Source organism: Neomonachus schauinslandi, chromosome 9 (assembly GCF_002201575.2).
Source record: "Neomonachus schauinslandi chromosome 9, ASM220157v2, whole genome shotgun sequence".
NCBI lineage: Eukaryota > Metazoa > Chordata > Mammalia > Carnivora > Phocidae > Neomonachus > Neomonachus schauinslandi.
This window is the reverse complement of record NC_058411.1, coordinates 27147832-27164092: the sequence shown is the minus strand read 5'-3', so window position 1 is coordinate 27164092 and position 16261 is coordinate 27147832. Positions and strand designations below refer to the sequence as shown.

The 16261-nt window shown below is 36.5% G+C and overlaps 1 protein-coding gene across 3 annotated transcripts in view; it reads left to right on the top strand.

Annotated features, from left to right (window-relative positions):
• Positions 1–16261, top strand: part of LIN52 (lin-52 DREAM MuvB core complex component) — a 117142-nt gene that overhangs the window by 11872 nt on the left and 89009 nt on the right. For 2 of the 3 annotated variants that reach the window (XM_044917970.1, XM_044917971.1), the window contains exons 4-5: positions 469–535; positions 2091–2174. In XM_044917970.1, the coding sequence (XP_044773905.1) occupies positions 469–535; positions 2091–2174 (151 nt within the window). Of the gene's footprint in view, positions 1–468; positions 536–2090; positions 2175–5832; positions 6345–16261 lie in introns of those variants that run through there. The other variant, XM_021679555.1, reaches the window with a different exon arrangement.

Sequence of the window (16261 nt, the reverse complement as noted above, 5' to 3'; positions counted from 1 at the left end):
TGTGTGTGTGTGTGTGTGTGTGTGTGTGTGTGTGTGTGTGTGTGTGTGTGTGGAGAGAGAGAGAGAGAGAGAGAGAGACATCGTTCTATGAATCTTCCCCTCTGCCAGAGAATGTTACTTCCTGATTGTCTCAAACAGTTCAGTTGGAGGCTTTTATCAGAACTGAATTTCAAGTAATTTCTTTCATTGCTTTACTAACCTCTTATCCATGAAATAGTAATAATAGTCAGACCTTTCTTCTAAGATCATTTCTTTGAGACCAGCTGTAAAAATGAGTGGAATTATTTTGCGAGGTGACCATAGGTCATATCTGAACCTAGAGAAATCTGGGTTTTTGAAACTATAATTTGCCAATATTTTCAAACAACCTGAAGTCTGTGTGACAAGCTACTTTTCTATAAGAAGGAAGATTACAGTTTCTTTAAGTTTTGTATGTATCTGAGTGGATATATTCTTATATTCTGACAGCCTATTACTAGTTCTCCACCCAAATGGATGGCTGAAATAGAACGTGATGACATTGACATGTTGAAAGGTAAGCAATGCTGGTAACCTCTGACTTTTAACCTGACATTTATGTTCCTCTACAAACCACCTTTCCAGTTTTCTCTCACTGTGCCCTTGTAAGTATTTGCTGCAGTCAGACCGTCTACTTAACCAAGCTGATTTCATGGTTCTTCATGTCTGAATGCTTATCTTTACTTTTCCATATGTATAAATCCCTTCAATTCAGGACCCACTCAGAATGATTTCTTCTGCTGCTAAATTCCTTTAATATTAACTTTATTTTGTGTAATGCTATAGTCGACAAAAGCTCTCACATAAATTTTTCCCATTTAATTCTCGTAAAGGTCATGTGAGTTAGGTATGATGATATCCAAGGTTCAGAGTTTAACTTAACCAAGATTTATTAGAAAGAGTTAAAATTTAAACTGATCTTTTTTTTTTTCTTTTTTTTTTTTTTTTTTTTTTTTTTTTTTTAAAGATTTTATTTATTTATTTGAGAGACAGAGAATGAGAGACAGAGAGCACGAGAGGGAAGGGGATCAGAGGGAGAAGCAGACCCCCCGCTGAGCAGGGAGCCCGATGCGGGACTCGATCCCGGGACTCCAGGATCATGACCTGAGCTGAAGGCAGTCGCTTAACCAACTGAGCCACCCAGGCGCCCTTAAACTGATCTTTTAAGTCTCGTCTCTTACCAGTCTTACACAAGTGCCTTATTTAGAATTTACTGCTATATATTGTTGTCAGTACTATTAATTGATAACCCCTTAGTGGGTTAAGACCTGTCTTTTAGTTATTTCTATCCCATCAATTTCTCCCATAAAGAATACTATAAGTCGTGAATATTGTTGTTTGATAAATGACTTGGAACTCAACCACAAAGTAGTAATTTAAATTAAAAAACATTAATTTTCCTTGATTTTGCTCTACTTTATTTAATTTTTATCATCTTTCTGGTGATAAGATTCATGATGGTTGAAGTAATAGACTGAAATTAAGGTAAAAATCTGGCATTCTTGAGCTGTTTAAGCAGCTGAACAGATCACGAAAGTCTCCTTATGCCAGATATGGATAATGAGTGTGGCATGATAAGAGGGAGAAAACAACACCTTTATTTGATTTCAGAAGTAATTTATCGTTCTGCATGAAATGCTTAAATGCAGATCCCCTCCTCCAACCATGGAAAAATTAAGTCTCAAGGGCATCTCAGGTTCATTGTTATAATGTTCCAAATGGACATTTATATAACGTCTCATCAGTATGTATTTTCTAAGGAAACTTTAGATTTTTAATAAGGGATCATAGCATTATGTTCCATACAAATTGACCTGTGCCTTAAACATAAGTTCATCTGAAGCATTTTGTAACAGTAGGAAGAATTCACTGGGGTGTGTGTGTGTGTGTGTATGTGTGTGTGTGTAAGTGTAAGAGGAATGATTGGGTGAGAAGAGATATGAATCCATTTTCTACTTACTAGATAAGAATTAAGCTTGAAAACTTTTATAACAAGGATTTCCAACCTGAATGGATTGTTAACTAGAAAACAGTAGAAAGATATGGTATTGAAATAAATGATTCTGTTTCAGAACTGGGGAGCCTGACCACAGCTAATTTGATGGAGAAGGTACGAGGCCTACAGAACTTGGCCTATCAGCTGGGGCTGGATGAGTGTGAGTACCCAGATCACATTTATTCAGGGTTGCATGTTGTGTATTTCATGATGAGTGCTAGCTGTAATTCAAAGTATCTTTATTAAGTGTTGTGAAGGTAAGAAGTCACTGTAATCTAGAGTTCCTTTTATGATGTAGTATACTGGAATAATTAACTGAGTTTACTCAGTAACAAGTTATTTTTCTCTGTATAGTTAGTATATTGGAAACCCTTTCAGTTTAAAGCAATAGAATGTCAAATCAAAGTAGCTTAAGGAAAAGAGGGACCTTATTAGTTTGCATAAATCAAAATTTCAGGAGTAGAAATAGTTTGAGGGTATCTAGATGTTTGATTTTTAATGATGTCATTGGGATGTGCTCTTGTTTTTGCTTTTGTTTTGCATCTCAAGGCTCTTGCATTAGTCTTATTCTTGGAACTAGCACTGGGAAAGGTGGCCAAAAGGAGCTTCAGTTAATGTGTCTTTAAATCTCATAATCCCAAAATAAAGAATGTCTTTTCTGAACATTCCAAAAGCAAGATCCTAGGGAGGACTCAGACTGTACCATCTTGACTCAAATACCTATCTTAGAAGCAGTCCTTTAGCCAGTTAGCATGGAGTACCCTGGTGGGCCAACCTGGGTCCAGGATGCAGACACAGATTAGAGGGGTTAGTCTGATTCAAATCCCATGGAATGGGAGGGAGGATTGGTTCCCCAAAGGAAGGACCATATAGCAGGCCAAGAATATAGTCTACTGTCATGACTAATGTTTTAAAACTTCTCATTTGTTCCTGTTGCTCTCCGTTCTTTTAATATACATTTGTTTCTTTATAGATTGTATTTCTTCCCATACTGTATTCATTATAAAACTGGGAAAGGAATTGTAGAAATTCTCACTTTGTAATTGAAAGAGAAACTGAACATAAATACAGTTGTTAGAACTTTGTTCTCAGTGGGTACTTCCTGACACCTTCATGAATCCACAATTGTGAGAGGCAATAATAGCTTATAATTTCTTCAAACATGCAAGTTTTGCACTGATTAGAACAATTCCAAAAACAGTTTCATTAATTGTTTATTTATAGAGCATATAGAGGATTTGTTTACATTGTTGATTTAAATTACTGCCAAATTCAATATTTCACTTTAAAATTTCATTTAAAACTTTTAATTTTTGACTAATAGTCATCACTTCCTTAGGCCTCCTTATCTTTTTCTATATTTTCATCACTGTCCTTAACAGTTGGCTTCTTTTAGCAAGAAAATATTTTTTAATCACTTCATGAATCAAGGAGCAGGAAACAACAGACTATGGTTGCTAGGTGGACTACTAGGTTCACTCGTTGTTTCCTAACTCTCCTCTGTGTTGCTGGTCATTTATTTCTCATGATTAAAATTTATGTGTTGGCAAAATTAATATTTACCATGTATGTCATGGACCCCCAGGTTTTATAATGGAAAGGCAAATCTGTGATTATTAAATTCATGAATGCTAGGTTGGTATAATATAGAAGTTGATTCTGTTACTAGCTCTGGATAGTAAATGCTGTAATAATCAATAATCCTTTATCTCTCTGTCAGTTTTTTTTTTTTTAAAGATTTTATTTATTTATTTGACAGAGAGAGATACAGCGAGAGAAGGAACACAAGCAGGGGGAGTGGGAGAGGGAGAAGCAGGCTTCCCGCCGAGCAGGGAGCCCGATGCGGGGCTCGATGCGGGGCTCGATGCGGGGCTCGATGCGGGGCTCGATCCCAGGACCCTGGGATCATGACCTGAGCCGAAGGCAGACGCTTAACGACTGAGCCACCCAGGCGCCCCCTGTCAGTTTTTTTTAATGAAATAAATTTTATGCTCATTATATCAAGAAGACGCTGAATTGCCAAATGTATTTATCAACAGTATTATCTCTAGTTAGTTGTAGTTGAAATTGCTGTATTTCCTCTGATTAGTCTTTCTTTTTCTGCTTTCCTACTGAGAAAGATAAAAATTTTCCCCCATTTTTTATTATGGAGAATTTTAAACACATACCAAAGTGGGAGAATAGAACAATGACCTCATGAAGCCATGACCCAGCTTCAGTAGTTAACATACAGCCAATCTCTTTCACTTATATAACCTCCCATAATTATTTTATTTTATTTATTTATTTATTTTTTAAAGATTTTATTTATTTATTTGACAGAGAGAGAGGAGAGCAGGAACACAAGCAGAGGGAGTGGGAGAGGGAGAAGCAGGCTTCCCGTTGAGCAGGGAGCCCGACGTGGGGCTCGATCCCAGGACCCCGGGACCATGATCTGAGCCGAAGGCAGACGCTTGATGACTGAGCCACCCAGGCGCCCCCTCCCATAATTATTTTAAAGCAAATCTTAGATATCATATTACCTCATCGCCCAATAATTCCATATGTATTTCCAAAAGACAAGATCTGTCTCCTTCCTTCACCTTTTAAAAAATAACCACAATTCCATTATTATGCCTAAAATTTTTTAACAAACTTGCGTAATATCGTCCAGTAGCTAATGAGGATTTGGATTTCCCTGGTTGACTTATAATTGTCTTTATACAGTTGGTTTATTAGAATCAGGTCCTAAGTAAGATTCATACACTGTATTTGATTGATGTCTCTTAAGTCTCTCTTCATCTGTCATAGTACCACCTCCCTTTTATTTTCCCTTGCTGTTTATTAAACCTAGTTATTTGTTCTGTAGAATTTTCCACATTCTGGATTTTGCTGTTTACATTTCTATGGTAGTGCTTAATATGTTCACTTATCCCTTTTTATTTCCTGGTAGTTAGATCTAGAAGCTTGCACAGATACAGCTTGACTTTTTTATTTTGTTTTTGGCCATTTCCTAAATGGTATTGTATACATCCATCAGAAGGTACATCATGTTTGCCTATCTCTCTTTGTGATGTTAAAATTAATTAGTTGACGAAGGCATTGTTAGCCTGATTATTCATTGTAAAATTCTCCATCAGCCTTACACGAGAGTTTTAGCAGCCTTTGGTAACTGCCTAGATCCCCTGTTTTATTACAGGTTGCCAGATGGTAATACTCTAATTCTGTCATTTTTTATCATTACATAGAAGTTTTCTATAAAGGACTCTTCTTATCAACTATTTATTATTACCTTGAAAGCTGTTTCTACAGGATAAATGAATCTTTTTCTTTATCAGTTTTTAGAATAAAGTGTTCCCCTAAACATCAGTAAAGTTTATTTTAATGGCTTTCCACAGAATCAGAAACTTGGTTTGTTTTAGTTTTTAATTCACACAGTTAAAAACATTACTATTAAGCATTTGTATTTCTAAAACTTAAGATATTGTAGGTGGGGATTTGCAGTCACCTAACTCAGCCACCTTAAGCACTGAACCAAAATTCTGCAACAGAAATGCTCATTTCTGCCATATGAGCGCCATGAGCACAGCTAAGATCTTTCAAAATTATTTTCTGGTTCAAAATTCAGCCTTATTTCAATTTCTGTGGCAATGCTTTGCAACTTATTGTCATTTTTCCCTGATTACAATAAATTAACTGACATATAGAAAATAGTTTTAGCTAATAGAATTGGAAAGATTTATATTGATATGTATTGGACTTCTTGGGTACAGTCTCTCTTTGTTTTATTGTATATAGTGTATTTGCATAAAAACAAGATCTTTTTTTTGTCCTTACAGATTATTCATCTACTCTAGGGGTTGACATTTACTTGACACCCTAATCTGGTGTTTCAATGTCTCAATCCTCTTTCCTGCATTAATTGAGAGGATGACATGGATGAAAAATAAGCAATAGGAACTGATGAATCCCCAAGGACCAGTGATCCTGTTTTCATGCAAATATCTGCACTGATAAAGATGATGGAAAGAAGAGAAATGCAAAAAATATTTGTCCTCAAAACATGATTGTTTGTCACTTCCCTAGAGCATTGTTATATGTTAGTATAGAAATAATGTGTACCTTCTAGGGCTGATAGTAACTAGATTGTGTCTTTTGGAAGATGAATCATGCCCTTTGATTTGGTACGTGATTATGTGTCAGATAACCCTTTTGGGATTTTGAAGTGCAGTAATTTTTTGTATAGGCATTTAAAGCTTGTCATGATTGGGGACCCTTGGCTTGATTTGAGCACTTAATTAATATGAAATTCTCATGAAATACATAGAAATATGAAAAATTGTAAACTGCCTTACCATATAAAGAATTTCATTTCATTCTTTCTGAGTTCAGTGTCCTTCCTGTTTCTGGAACTATTGCAGTCGCTTACTAGTCTCCCTGCCTCTCAACCACCCCATTCCAGGCCATCTTGTTTACCCTTCTCAGGTTAATTTTTCTAAACTATCATTTGCTTCTTTTGTCCTTTGCTCATAAGTCATTATTAGTACTTTACTGACCATGTGATCAAATTCATATTCTAGCATGGCATTCAAAATCCTCTTCACTCTGGCCCTAGCTTATTGACTAGTTTTCTTCCTTACTTCTCCCCTACCAAAACACCATGTACCATTCCCATTTGAAATACTCATTCTTCCTGTAACACTTGCCCATCTTCTTAAGTCTATCCATGCTATTCCTTTTTTTTTTTTTTTTTTTTAAAGATTTTATTTATTCATGAGAGACAGAGAGAGAGAGAGAGAGGCAGAGGGAGAAGCAGGCTCCCAAGGAGCAGGGAGCCCGATGCGGGACTCGATCCCAGGACCCTGGGATCATGACCTGAGCCGAAGGCAGACGCCCAACCATCTGAGCCACCCAGGCGCCCCCATGCTATTCCTTTTTCTCAGAAAGCTCTCCCTGACCTATTGCTAGTATTAGAACTTCTATTAATCCTTCACTGTTTAGTCCCAGATTTCATCGGCCTTTCCTTTTCATTCCTTATCTGGAAAGTAAACTCTCCTGGCCTCTCAAATTGCTCCTAGAGCAGTTCATTTGTTTCATTTGTGTGGCACTTTTACCATTCTGGGAGATTTTGGTACATGTCTTATCCCTTGATTGATTGTAACTCTTTCAGGTAAGAATTATACTTTGGGCTGTCTTTCTAATCCATAGAGTACCTGGAATGTAGTAAACGCACAAGTATGTATTTGCTGATTGAAGGAATGATCAATTGCTGATGACTTCGGGTGAAATGATAGAATTTTTCTAATGAAATCCATTGACTTAAAACTGAAAAGGTGAAAGTTTCTGGAAATTGTTCTTTTTTGGATAGTTGGTGTTTTAGTGATGAGAAGTAACATTTGAAGGTTTTGTAGTGTCTGGAATTTTTCCTCTAGTGGCTGGATGATCAACCACACATAGTAAAAATAGGGTGAAGCTTGTTGATGATGGTTTGATTTTATCTTCTACTTGAATCTTATTCCATCACTTGTGACCTGGACATGATCCTGATTTAGTCTTTTCAACAGTCCATTGGTTGCTTTATTCCTAAGACCAGTGAAACTAGGGGTGCCTGGCTGGCTCAGTTGATAGAGCATGTCACTCTTGATTTCGGGGTTGTAAATTTGAGCCCCATATTGGGTGTATAGATTACTTAAAAATAAAATCTTAAAAAAAAAGACCAGTGGAACTATCATTGTGACCCTATTGAACACTGATTCTCAACACTTTTTACCCTTAAAAAAATTTTTTTCCCTCGTGGAGCTAATTAATGGCTATATTCAGTGTGAAAATTGGGAAAGCACAGGATCATGCCATTTGAAACTAAGGCTAAAACTTGGGACTCTGATGCACTTGTTCTTTTTTCTTTTTCTTTTTTTAATAGCAGCTTTGTTGAGATATAATTCATACATCCTACAATTCACCTACTTATAGTGTGCAATTCAGTGGCTTTTAATACATTTAGAGTTGTACAGCTATCACCACAATTGTAGAACATTTTTATCTCCCCCAAAAGAAACACTGTACCCATTAGCATTCATTCCTTATTTGTCCCCTAGGCCCACAGCTCTAGGCCACCGCTAATCTGCTTTCTGTCTCTATGAATTTACCTATTCTTGGCATTTCATATTAATGGAATCATACAGTATGTGGTCTTTGTGACTGGTTTCTTTCATTTAACATAATGTTTTCGATGTTTATGTTGTAGCATGTATCAGTACTTAATTTCTTTTTATGGCCAAATAATATTCCATTGTATAGATATATTTATCCACCAGTTATCCACATTATACTTATCCCCCAGTTAATGGACACTTGGATTTTTTCTATTTGGCTAATATAAATAATGCTGCTATAAACATTTATTTACAAGTTTTTCTGTGGATTTACCTTTCTGTTCTCTTGGGCTTATAACCAGAAGTGGAATTCCTAGGTCATATGATAACTCTACATCTGACTTTTTTGAGGAACTGTCAGACTGTCTTCCATACTGGCTGTACCATTTTACATTCCCACCAACAGTGTATGAGGATTCCAGTTTCTCCATATTCTTGCCAGTATTTGTTTTTGTTTTCAAAAGTTATCATTCATCTAGTGGATGTGAAGTGGTATCTCATTGTTCAGATTTACATTTGACTAATAGCTAATGATATTGAGCATGTTTTCATGTACTTATTGGCCAGTTGTATATCTTCTTTGGAGATATAAGTAAACAGTTTAGATCCTTTACCCATTTTTAAATTGGATTATTTGTGTATTTATTATTAAGTTGTAAGTTCTTTATATAGTCTAGGGGCAGCTGTATGGCTCAGTGGTTAAACGGATGCCTTCGTCTCGTCTCGGGTCATGATCCCAGGATCCTGGGATCAAGCCCCACATCGGGCTCCCTGCTCAGCGGAGAGCCTACTTTTCCCTCTCCCTCTCCTGCTCCCCCAGCTTGTGCTCTCTCTCTGTCTCTCTCAGTCAAATAAATAAATAAAATCTTAAAAAAAAAAAAAAAGTTCTTTATATAGTCTAGAAACAGGTCACTCATCATATATATGCTGTGCAGAAGTTTTCTCTCATTTTATGGGTTGTCTTTTTACTTTCTTGATGATGTCCTTTGAAGCACAAAATTTTTAAGTTTTGTTTAAACCAAGTTTATCTATTTTTGTTGTTGCTTGTATTTTGGTTTCATACCTAAGAAACCATTGCCTAATCCAATGTCCCAAAGATTTATGCCTGTGTTTTCTTCTAAGAGTTTTATAGTTTTATTTAACTCTTACATTTAGGTCTTTGATCCATTTTAAGTTAATTTTTGTATATGGTGTAAGGTAAGGATCCAAATTCATTGTTTTGCATGTGGCTGGCCAGTTGTTTCAAACATTGTTCATTGAAAAGACTACTCTTTTCCTATTGATTGTCTTGGCATTTTTGTTAAAAATCAACTGACCATAAATGTGAGGGTTTATTTCTGGACTCTCAAATCTGCTTCATTGATCTGTATGTCTATCCTTATGCCACTACCCCACTGTTTTGATTACTGTAGTTCTGTAGTAAGTTTTGAAATGGGGATGTGTGGGTTTTCCAACGTTGTTCTTTTTCAAGATGTTTTGGCTGCTCTGGGTCTCTTGAGTTTCTGTAGGAATTTTAACTTGTCAGTTGTTGCAAAGAAGTCAGCTGGGATTTTGATAGAGATTGCATTGAACCATCTTAATAATATTAAAATGATTCATGAATATAATATGTCTTCTATTTACTTAGGTCTTTAATTTCTTTCAGTAATGTTTTGTAGTTTTCAAAGTATAAGTTTTATATTTTGTTAAGTTAGTTCTTAAGTATTTTATTTTTTGATGTTATAAGTGTTAATGTCTTTTTAATTTAATTTTCAGTTTGTTCATTGGTGCTTTATTTTTTTTCCAAGTTTTTATTTAAATTCCAGTTAACATACAGTGTAATATTAGTTTCAGGTGTAGAATTTAGTGGTTCATCACTTACATACAATACCTGGGGCTCATCACAACTGCCCTCCTTAATCCCTATTGCCTTTTTAACCCATTCACCCCTGCCCACCTCCCCTGCAGTAACCATCTGTTGGTCCTCTATAGTTAAGAGTCTGTTTCTTGATTTGCCTCTCTTTGTCCGCCCCCCTCCATGTTCATTTGTTTCTTAAGCTCACTGATACTTTAGAGAAATGCAGTTGACCTTTGAATAATGGGGTTTGAGGTGCCAAACCTCTGCACGATTGAAAATCTGTGTATAACTTTTGACTCCCCCAAAGTTTAATTAGCTTACTTAATAGCTTACTGTTGATATGAAACCTTACTTATAAACAGTTGATTAACTCATATTTTTATACTATATGTAGTATATGTTGTGTTCTGTAATAAAATACCCTAGAGAAAAGAAAATGTTAAAGAAAATCATAAGGGAAAATATATTTATAGTACTGTATTTATCAAAAACAAATCTGCATGTAAGTGGACCTGCACAGTTTAAACCGTGTTGTTCGGGGCGCCTGGGTGGCTCAGTCGTTAAGCGTCTGCCTTCAGCTCGGGTCATGGTCCCAGGGTCCTGGGATCGAGCCCCACATCGGGCTCCCTGCTCGGCGGGAAGCCTGCTTCTCCCTCTCCCACTCCCTCTGCTTGTGTTTCCTCTCTCGCTGTCTCTCTCTCTGTCAAAAAATAAATAAAATATTAAAAAAGAAGCAAAACCGTGTTGTTCAAGGGTTGATCTTCTATCCTGCAACCTCACTGAAACCATTTATTAGTTCTAGTAGAGTTTTAGTAGATTACTTAAGATTTTCTATATACAGGAGCGCCTTGATGGCTCAGTCAGTTAAGCATCTAACTCTTTTTTTTTTTTTTTTGTAAAGATTATTTATTTATTTATTTGACAGAGACACAGGGAAAGCAGGAACACAAGCAGGGGGAGTGGGAGAGGGAGAAGCAGGCTTCCCGCTGAGCAGGGAGCCCGATGTGGGGCTCGATCCCAGGACCCTGGGATCATGACCTGAGCCGAAGGCAGATGCTTAACGACTGAGCCACCCAGGTGCCCCTAAGCATCTAACTCTTGATACCAGCTCAGGTCTTGATCTCAGGGTTGTGGGTTCAAGCCCCACGTTGGGCTCCACGCTGGGCATGGAGCTTACTTAAAAGAAAAAAAAAAGATTTTCTATATACAGAATCATGTCATCTGCAAGTAGAGGTAGTTTAACTTCTTCATTTCCAATCTGGATGCCTTTTATTTCATTGTCTTGCTTAATTGCCCTGGCTAGAAATTCCAGTACAGGGTTGAATAGAAGTGGCAAAAGTGGACATCCTTGTCTTCTTCCTACTTTAGGGAAAAAGCATTAAGTATGATGTTAGTTGTGGGTTTTTTGTAGATGTCCTTTGTCAGGTTGAGGAAATTACCTTTTCTTTTTTGTTGAGTCTTTTTATCATGAAGAGATGTTGAATTTGATGCATTTGTTCTTGCAAATTACGCTTTCAACCTTATACTACAAAGTAAATTAAAATCTCAATTTAATTTGTACTCATTTACTTGGCTGGGTTGAAATTTAAGAAAAGCTTTACGAAATTTAGCTTATTTTGATATAAGTTGTTTTTTTGTTTTTTGGGGTTTTTTTTTTTACTAATTTATAGTCTAATCCTGTGTGTTCATTTAGAAGTTTCAGTGGGACTGTTATTTGGCTAAATTTAATCACTTACCATAGTTTTTAAAAGCAACATTTTATTGTAAAAAGACTGAGACGTCCCCATTTGTGGTACTTTATCCCATCAGTCTACCTTGATGAAGTTGTCTATACCAGAAACCATTTGGTACAGCATTCTTAGGAGATGGTGCCAAAGGAGAACTTCCAAATTAGCCTGTGGTATAGTAGATTTCTCTACCCTCTAGGCATATAATTTTTTTGGGAAAAAAATTGACCATTTATATCTAGAAATTGTTTCCCATCTAGATAAAATTCTAAAGCACAGTTACCTCTGGTCTTTAGATTTTTTATTTTAGTCTGTGAAGGAAGAAAAGGGGAGAAAAACTGGGACTCTTACAGCCTGGATATTCTTCATTGTGGCCTGACAGCAGAGATATTTGTCTGGCTTACTTTTTAAGGCCTGTTGAGTATCCCTCTATAATAGAAGTTAAATTAACTGCAGTTGGTTGGTTGAGGAGGAAAATCGTCTAGTCTTTAACCTCTAGATGGCAGCATGAGTCTTACTGTACTACCAGCTTTTCCTTGACCATATCTCTTGAACTGGGTTTCTGATTTAGGTTAAGACATTCTTGTGACTTTACCAGACTATTTGCCTAACTTTGTTGATGCCTTGCTTGGTTTTTTAGATTTTTGTTTTTCCTTTTCATCTCCCCAGTTTTTAAATCCCTTTTCAAAGCAAGATATATATTTCTGATGCTCAGAGTCCTTTAGAGATTGGTAGAAAAAATTCTAAAAATGTGGTGGTTTAATTCAATACTTCCGTACCTGGATATAAGCCCCCTCAGAATGGGCTCAGTTCTCTTATCTCAGCTTCTCTTTTTCTATCCTTTGACTCTGCAGGTTACTGTGTGAGATCAGACACTGCTTTATTAAGTTAAGGCAGGAACGTTGGCTAAAACTGATGAAATAAACTTGACTCGTTAGTCGTTCTTCAAGAAGAATCTGATTGTTTTAAAATAAAACTTGCAAATATTTGGCCATTTTGAGTGATGAGATAATAGGAAAAGAATGAAGTATTCAATTCAGCAACTGTTTGAGTGCTGACCTCCTGCAAGGCTCTGCAGGGAATATGAAGATGAATAAAACATAATTACTGCCCTTGTGCAGATTAAAATCTAGTAGGAAAGGGAGATAAGACAATTAAGTAAAGGATTCTTAATAGAAGGTAGAGGAGATAAGCTCCGTAAGAGTACAAAGACCTGTGGGGTGGGGGAGAAGAGGGTAATTACATTAGATTGCTATAGGAATGGCAGGTATGTTTCATTTTGTATATAAACATGGATTGATTAGTAAGGATTGTTTAGGGCCATTGAATTGAGGATTTTGGGAAGGAGCCTGGATTCAGAGAAGTCATTGTTGCCTGCTATGGACAAGAGGAAGGGGTGTGGTAGTATTTGCTCTTTCTGGATCATTGAAAATAGACCTTAAAGAACACATAGGAGCTTATTAGGTGGGAGTGGGAAGGGACCATATTCCAGGTGGAGTGAATATTCAGAGCAAAACAGAGTTTGAAGGAATAGCTGTCCTCAAGGAATGGTGGGAGTGATCTAATCTGGTTCATAAGAAGCCCAGGTTACATCAAGGTTCATAAGAAATAAGACAACAAAGGAGACAGGGACTGGATTGAGGAGAGCCTTGAATTCTAGGGAGTGAGGAGTTAGACTTAAAGGTAATGGAAGCATGTGAAATGTTTTTTAAAAGGTATTTTAAGGGCCCCTGGGTGGCTCAGTCGGTTAAGTGTCTGCCTTCGGCTCAGGTCATGATCCCAGGGTCCTGGGATGGAGTCCCATTTCGGGGCTCCCTGTTCAGCGGGGAGTCTGCTTCTCCCTTTCCACCTCCCCCCGCTCATGTCTCTCTGTCTCTGTCTCTGTCTCTCTCTCAAATAAATAAAGTCTTTAAAAAAAATAAAAGATTTTAATGGCTATAACATTAACTATGTGTTCATTATAGATGGTTTATAGAGACACTTATTGAAAGAGACTTTACCATAAATCTGTAATTGTAAAGATAAAGAAGAAAGTAAAAACTATATAACCTTACCACTAAGAAATAACACTGCATGTTTTTTGCCCCACTCTTTTCCCTTTGTGTATGGATGTTGTGTTTACATTTCTGCTTGTGTCCATACATATACACAAACATGCTTTTTAACATAACTGAAGACTATAGTATATAGTTTTAGCCTGTGCATTTTTTTCATTTATTCTATCTGAAGTGTTTTTCTGTGTCACTAAAAACTCTACCATTGAAGATTTCTGAGTAGGGAAGTCATACCATTAGAAGGCATTGGTGCATAGGATGAAAAGGAACAGTAGAGCCAGGGGGCTGGAAGCTATTATGGGAGTCCAGCAAGAAGAGGTGAGGGCTTGAATGAATGCTGGCAGTGAGAATGGGAAGAAGTGCAGTAGATGTTTCAGCTGTACCATTTCCAGAACTAGGTAACTGTCTGGATGGATCTTAGGGGGTAAGCTGAAATTAGAGTCTACTATGATGTTTTGAGCCTGACTAATTACAGGGACTTCAGAAGAAGGAGAGAGATCCAGTTAAATACATCACCAAACTCTTCTAAATGTTTCTTAGGAGGCAGGCACCTTAATTTTTTTTAGAAATAAGTAAAAGCCATTTGTATAGATGGATGTTACTAATAGAGTGACAGCAATACTCTTGTCTAGTTTGGGCAACAGGTAATGTTTTGGATAGATATTTTTCTCTCAGGGAAATAAACATGTGAAACAAGATATCCATACTTCAGAAATGGATTTGCGTAGTCCCTTTACAGTACTCTTTGGCAGATCATCAGGCCTCTCAGTTGAATAGATTACTTTTGTATAGTTTTCTTCCATTGTAGTGATATTTTATTCACTTAGCTTACCTGTAGCTATTCAGGAAATTGGTATGGCCTTTATATATAGTTGATGTCCAAATCTGTTCACTGGAAAAAAATTTCAGAAGTATAAATTTGAGATGACGTGGTAACTACATTTACATAGTAAGCATTGTATAATGTATAGTATTGTCAAATCACTGTGTTGTCCATCTCTAATGTAACATTGTATGTCAACTATACTTCAAAAATAAATGGTTTTTTTTTATTTTTAAAGATTTTATTTATTTATTTGAGAGAGAGAGCATGAGTGGGGTGAGGGGCAGCGGGAGAAGCAGACTCCCTACTGAGCAGGGAGCCCGACATGGGGCTCAATCCTGGGACTCCGGGATCATGACCTGAGCCAAAGGCAGACACTTAACCAACTGAGCCACCCAGGTGCCCCAAATATATTTAAAATAACAGTAATTGGCCCCAAATATTTGATATTGATATATCTATTAATCAACAGCTATGTTTGGATTATATCAGCAACAGGGTCAGTTCCTCCTAGAAGTGAAGACAGCATTTTACATGTAGCTGGAGATTTGTGAGATATCTGACAGAGAGGAGATCCACTGCCAAATTGTCTTCTAGAAAGGCACTTCCTACCCCTGCATCCTTGTGAACACCAAGTACAATTTTTAAAGTCATTGCTAACTTGGTAGGCAAAATATTAATATCTTTAGTGTTTGTTCCTTGTAAAGATGAACTTCTTTTTTTAATGTTTCTTGACTGTATCTGTTGACAGGGAAATTTAAGAAGGTATCAATTTAAATTATTTTAACCTGAAAAATAAAGCCAGGGAACTTGATGCAAAGGCACCTTAAAGATAGTGTTATATATAATCTGCACTTCTCAAATGCCAAATGAAATTTATCTTTTGTTTTCTTTGTTTCAGACACTGCCATACCATTTCACCATAGTCATTAGCATAGCATCCTATTTAGGTAGTAATACAGTATAAAATCTAGAAATCCCACTTTGAAGGGATCAAGGTTATTCTTCATAATTAGAAATTGTCAGTTTAGCCTTAAGTATTTTGTTTTTAAAAACGTATCATGGTAATGGGAAATAAAACATGCCACTATTTCTCATTTTCCCCTTGGTTAACAAATTAGGATACACAAAGCCTCAAATTGCCTTTAAGGCTTATAAGCATTCATATATTTTATCCATTAGTCAAGTTGTTTCATAAACCCAACATTGCCTCTGAAATGGCTTTACACACAAAGAGGATTTTACCATAAAATGCTTGTGGTATTCTATTCTCTTCTGATTTGGGGTGGGGGTTGGGGCAGGCAAGGATAGAGGAAAGCAAGCAGGGCATACATTAATTTGGATGGGGTGGGTTTCAAAGTAGCATTCTGTTTAATTGTACAACATGTATGGTAGGGAAATAATTTAAAGTTCGACATTAGGGGAATAACCAAGTGAATTACAGTAGACAATGTGGCCATTAAAAATGTTAAAGCATTGAAAAGAATTTAATTACAGAAAACTGCTCGTTGTATGTAAGGATAATTGCAAGTGAAAAAATCATAATGCAGAACACAAAATCAGGTTGTTTTTTTTCTTTTTCTTTTTGGTTTTGTTTTGTTTTGAGAACATGGGCATAGACAAATGATGGGAAGGAAATACACCAATTTGTTTTTTTGTTTGTTTTTCTGCCCTA